The sequence below is a fragment of the Eimeria necatrix genome, genomic scaffold (genome assembly GCF_000499385.1).
Source record: "Eimeria necatrix Houghton genomic scaffold, Enh_scaff108, whole genome shotgun sequence".
NCBI lineage: Eukaryota > Apicomplexa > Conoidasida > Eucoccidiorida > Eimeriidae > Eimeria > Eimeria necatrix.
In genome coordinates, this window is record NW_013654845.1 from 90055 (window position 1) to 94852 (window position 4798).

Here is a 4798-nt window from a genome sequence, read left to right on the forward strand (position 1 = left end):
AGAGAAGTATTGAAGAGGCCCACAGCCCCCGCAACCCCCGCGAGGGCCACAGCGCCAAACCCTCCTAATTTCTTCAGAGCCTGGGGGTCCATTTTAGGGTTTAGGGTTTAGGGTTTAGGGTTTAGGGTTTAGGGTTTGGGACTTGGGAGGGCCTGGGGTTCCGCGGGCCCTGCTGGACGGGGCGGGAGGAGAGCTGCGAGGGTTTGGGGTTTCGAGGGTTTAGGGTTTGCGGAGAAAGAGAAAAGCCAGCAAGGGTTTAGGGCCTAGGGTTTAGGGTTTAGGGTTTAGGGTTTGGCGAGGGTTTAGCCTTCAGCGCCTGCCGAGCGAGGGTTTGCGGCTTCCCCTAAAAAGGAGTTCAGAAAAGGCGAAAAAGCCGGAAACAAAGATAAATAAATATTGCTGCTGCTGCTGCTGCTGCTGCTGCTGCTGCAACGCCGCTGCTGCTGCTGCTGCTGCTGCTGCTGCGGCCCCACGGCCTGCTGGCGCTGGGGAGGAAATAAAAGTGGAAAAGGAGTTTAAATGCCTTTTTGGTTTTGGGGTTTGGAGAAAGAAGAAAGAGAGCAGAAACGCACCGACGACGCATGCATGCAGCTGTGGGGCGCGGGGCTGGAAGTTGAATTAAAATGAAATATAATATTTAATTAAATTAAATTCTTTTATTTATTTGCTTTTATTCTTTTTAAATCGCTTGGGGGCTCTCTGGCCTTTTGTGCCGCTTTCTTGGAAGACCGCAGACACCCGGGAGCGCTCGCCAGGTGTACAGGGAGGTGCTTTCTTCGATTTTCGTTTAATTTGATATTTTTGAATTATTTATTTATTTAATTCTTTTATTTTTGTTATTTTGTTTATTAATTCACCATTTATTCACCTATGTGCTCGTTTATTTGGGCTTGAGCCGTCGCTGGCAAGGAAGAGCTCGGTGAGCTCCCTGTCGGGCTTTCGCTTCGTTTTTGAGCAATTTCTCTTTTATTTTCGGCAGCTCAAAGCCCCATTGATTCAAAAAAGAAAATAAAAACAAATAATTAATTATTTGATGGTTTATTTGCCTTTATTCTAGACGACTGGGGTCTCCCCGAGAGGGTCGGCCTCGGGTGTACAGACACCTCTCGCTGCACAGACAGCTCTCGCGGCTCCGGGCCGGCGAGAAAGAAAGAAAGAAAGAAAGAAAGAAAGAAAGAGAAAATCGGGAGAATAGGAATAATAAAAACAAATGAAATGGTTGGGAGGTGCAGCTGGAAAGAGGGGAGCTTTCCAGGTGTCTGTTCAGCTGAGCCGTGCACATACCCAACTCAGGTGTACGTACACCTCAGCTGCTGCTGTTTTCGCTGATTTCTCGAAAGCCTTCTTCCCAAAGTTCTTCCCAGAGTTTCTCGTCTTCTTCCATTGTTTCTGTTGTCTCTTTTTCTCTTATTTCTTCCTTAATTGCCTTTGCTGCTTCTTTCATTTCCCTTTCTTCTTCCCCCAACTCCGCAGCTGCCGCGGGGGGGCCCCCCAAGTCCAACAGGGGGCCCCTCAGGGGCCCCTGCAGACTCTGCGTGATTTGGCTTTTGTGCATTTGCTGCAACTTCGCCAAAAATTTATTTATTTTCGGAATTACGGACTTGAACAAATCGCCTGCAGTTCGAACAACTAAAAGAAATCAAATATTTAAAACAATTTGAAACAAATTTAAAACAAACTTAAAACAAATTTAAAACAAATTTGAAAGAAATTTAAAACAATTTTAAAGCAAATTAAGAACAAATTTCAAACAAATTTAAAAAAAATTTAAAACAAATTTGAAAGAAATTTAAAACAAATTTGAAACAAACTTAAAACAAATTTAAAACAAATTTAAAACAAATTAAAAACAAATCAAACATTTAAAGGACTTAATATCCACTCAACTCCATTGTACATCCTGTGGAATTCAATGCATGCACAAAATCCATTAAAATACAAATATAAAATATAAATACAAATATAAATACAAATATAAATATAAATATAAATATAAATATAAATATAAATATAAATATAAATATACAAAATAAGAGATATTGTATAATATATTGTTTGCATATATGTAAAATATATACAAAATAAACATATGCAGTACTTATAAGATATATAAATGCATGCATATATACTCTACTTTTAACAAATAAAAAATAAACAAAACAAAACAAAAAAACAAAACAAAACAAAATAAAACAAAATAAAAAACAAAAAAGACTTTCGGCATTTTTTGATTTTTTTGAACGCATGGGTGCCTGCAGTGTACGTACACCGCAGGAGGACAACAGTGAGGAACAAACGGCGAAATAAAAAGAAAAGAAATAAAAAAGAAATAAAAAAGAAATAAAAAGAAAAATAAAAAACTTTTGCAAAAAAGAATTAAAACAAAAGTACTTTTTGCGTCATTTTCTTTGTCCTGCACTTCCCAGCAACTTCGAACTTTGCCTTCGCAAAGTCCAAAAGAAAAAGCCGAAGTCGAGGGGGCCCTGAAGAACATTTAATTAATCAATTAACTAATTAATTAATTAATTAATTAATCAATTAATTAATTAATTAATTAATTAATTAATTAATTAATTAATTAATTGATTGATTAATTAATTAATTAATTAATTAATTAATTAATTAATTAATCAATTAATTGATTGAAATTGTTTATAATTAATTAATTAATTAATCAATTAATTGATTGAAATTGTTCAATCAATTAATTAATTAATTAATTAACTAGTTAATTAATTAATTAATTGGACAATTAGAATTGTGTACTTAATTAATTAATTGAACAATATAAATTTATTAATCAATTGCTTAATTAATTAATTGATTAATTAATTGATTGATTAATCAATTAAGATATATTGAATAATGAAATTAATCAAATAATTAAAATAAAGTAATTCGAATCATTAACAGTTAATTAATTAATTAATCAAATTAATTAATTTAATTGATAACTAATTCATTGAAAGGTAAACTAGACTTAATTGATTATTTTTTTAATTTAATTAATTTAATTAATTTAATTAATTTAATTAATTAATTAATTTAATTAAATTAATTAAATTAATTAAAATCAAATGAAGTTAAGAGTCCTTACCTCCAGGTGTACATTGCCTTCAGCAGCCAAGTGATGTGCACCTGAGAATATAAATAAATAAATAAATAAATAAATAAATAAATAAATAAATAAATAAATAATTTAATAAATAAATAAATAAATAACTCGGCAAATAGCTAGCCGGCTAGCTAAATAGCCAGCTAGCAAGATAGCTAGCTAGATGGCTAGCTAGATAGCTAGCTAGATAGCTAGCTAGATAGCCAGCTATATAGCTAGCTAGATAGATAGCTAGCTAGATAGCTAGTCAGCTAGCTAGCTACCTAGCTAGAAATATAACTAGTTAGCTGGGCAGCTAGCTAGCTAGCTAGCTAGCTAGCTGGCTAGCTGGCTAGCTAGCTAGCTGGCCAGCTGGCTAGCTAGCTAGCTGGCTCTTCGGCTAGCTACGGTTCCTGTGACTAGCCAGAACCCAACGGCTTAGTGTTTAGGGTTTAGGGTTTAGGGTTTAGGGTTTAGGGTTTGGCTCACCCTCGGGATGCCAAGCTTGCCCGCCTGGATGTACTTGTCAGTGACTGCAGGAAACTGACAGAGCGCAGTCTAAACCCTAAGCCCTAAACCCTAAACCCTAAACCCCAATTTAGGGTTTAGGCCCCTGATTTCCATCCTGACCGCAGCAGCCCCAAATTCAAGCCTTAAGCCCCACGCCGCAAGCCCTAGGCCGCTGGCGACCTAGGGTTTAGGGTTTAGGGTTTAGGGTTTAGGGTTTAGGGTTTAGGGTTTGCGGACTTTTGGTGCAGATGAGGTGAGTGCACTTGTCGCTGAATTCGTTTTTGACGAAACCCCCGAGGAGTTTAATTTGCTGCCCGAAGTCCGAAGCAGAAAGCAGCGGAATGTGCGGCCCCTGCAGGCCCGTGGAGGCTATCGTGGCTCCTGCAGCAGCAGCAGCAGCAGCAGCAGCAGCAGCAGCAGCAGCAGCGGCAGCGGCAGGAGGGGTGAGCAGCAGCAACAGGCCCAGCAGCAGCAAGCGCGGTTTGCAAAGTGCTGAAGAGCCCGCGCTGCTTTCAGTTGCAAGCAGCAGCAAAAGTCAAAAACCTGCTGCTGCTGCTGCTGCTGCTGCTGCTGCTGCTGCTGCTGCTGCTACCTTTGAGGGTCTCTTGTCGCAGGGCCTGCACAACCCAGGAGACATCTGGCAGCTGCTGCAGCACAGCAGCAGCAACGGGGCCATCAGCAGCAAGTCGTTCGCGCTCCCTGCGGCGTTTCCGGCGCGGCTTCTCCGCAGCAGCAGCAGCAGCAGCAGCAGGGTCCGCAGCAGCAGCAGCAGCAGGGCCCGCAGCAGCAGCAGCAGGGCCCGCAGCAGCAGCAGCAGGACCTGCAGCAGCAGGCGTCTGACGCCGCCGCGGCCGCGCGGCCTCCGCCTTCGCCGCGTGCCCCTCCTCGCCGCTGCTGCTGCCGCTGCTGCTGCTGCTGCTGCTGCTGCTGCTGCTGCTGCGGGGCGGCGCTGCCGCGTGCTGCTGCTGCGCGCGCGCAGCAGCAGCAACTCTGCGGAAAGCCTTGAAGTAGAGTTTGTGAATTGCTTTTAAGATTTGCTGCAGGTAAAGCAGCTGCTGGTCTTCGTCGACTAAAGAGCAGCAGCGGAAGAAGGAGGGGCTGAAGGGCCCCTCGCGCTCCCGCAGAAACTCCGGCAGCACGCAGCAGTACTCTCCCGCTGCTGCTGCTGCTGCTGCTGCTGCTGCTGCTGCTGCG

At 41.7% G+C, this 4798-nt stretch overlaps 3 protein-coding genes across 3 annotated transcripts in view; 1 reads left to right on the top strand and 2 right to left on the bottom strand.

Moving 5' to 3' along the window:
• Positions 1-92, bottom strand: part of ENH_00002930 (prohibitin, putative) — a gene marked incomplete at both ends in the record, with an annotated part of 2372 nt that extends 2280 nt beyond the window's left edge. Inside the window, one exon of the mRNA XM_013583987.1 lies at positions 1-92. This exon is cut by the window's left edge and continues 8 nt beyond it. Within this exon, the coding sequence (XP_013439441.1) occupies positions 1-92 (92 nt within the window).
• A 1214-nt stretch (positions 93-1306) lies between these two features.
• ENH_00002940 (hypothetical protein) lies at positions 1307-1555 on the bottom strand (the record flags this gene model as incomplete). Its single annotated transcript, XM_013583988.1, has 1 exon — positions 1307-1555. One exon carries the CDS (start codon positions 1553-1555, stop codon positions 1307-1309), a length of 249 nt encoding a protein of 82 aa, XP_013439442.1.
• Positions 1556-3945: 2390 nt separating this feature from the next.
• On the top strand, positions 3946-4635 carry ENH_00002950 (hypothetical protein; the record flags this gene model as incomplete). Its single annotated transcript, XM_013583989.1, has 1 exon — positions 3946-4635. One exon carries the CDS (start codon positions 3946-3948, stop codon positions 4633-4635), a length of 690 nt encoding a protein of 229 aa, XP_013439443.1.
• Positions 4636-4798: the final 163 nt, after the last annotated feature.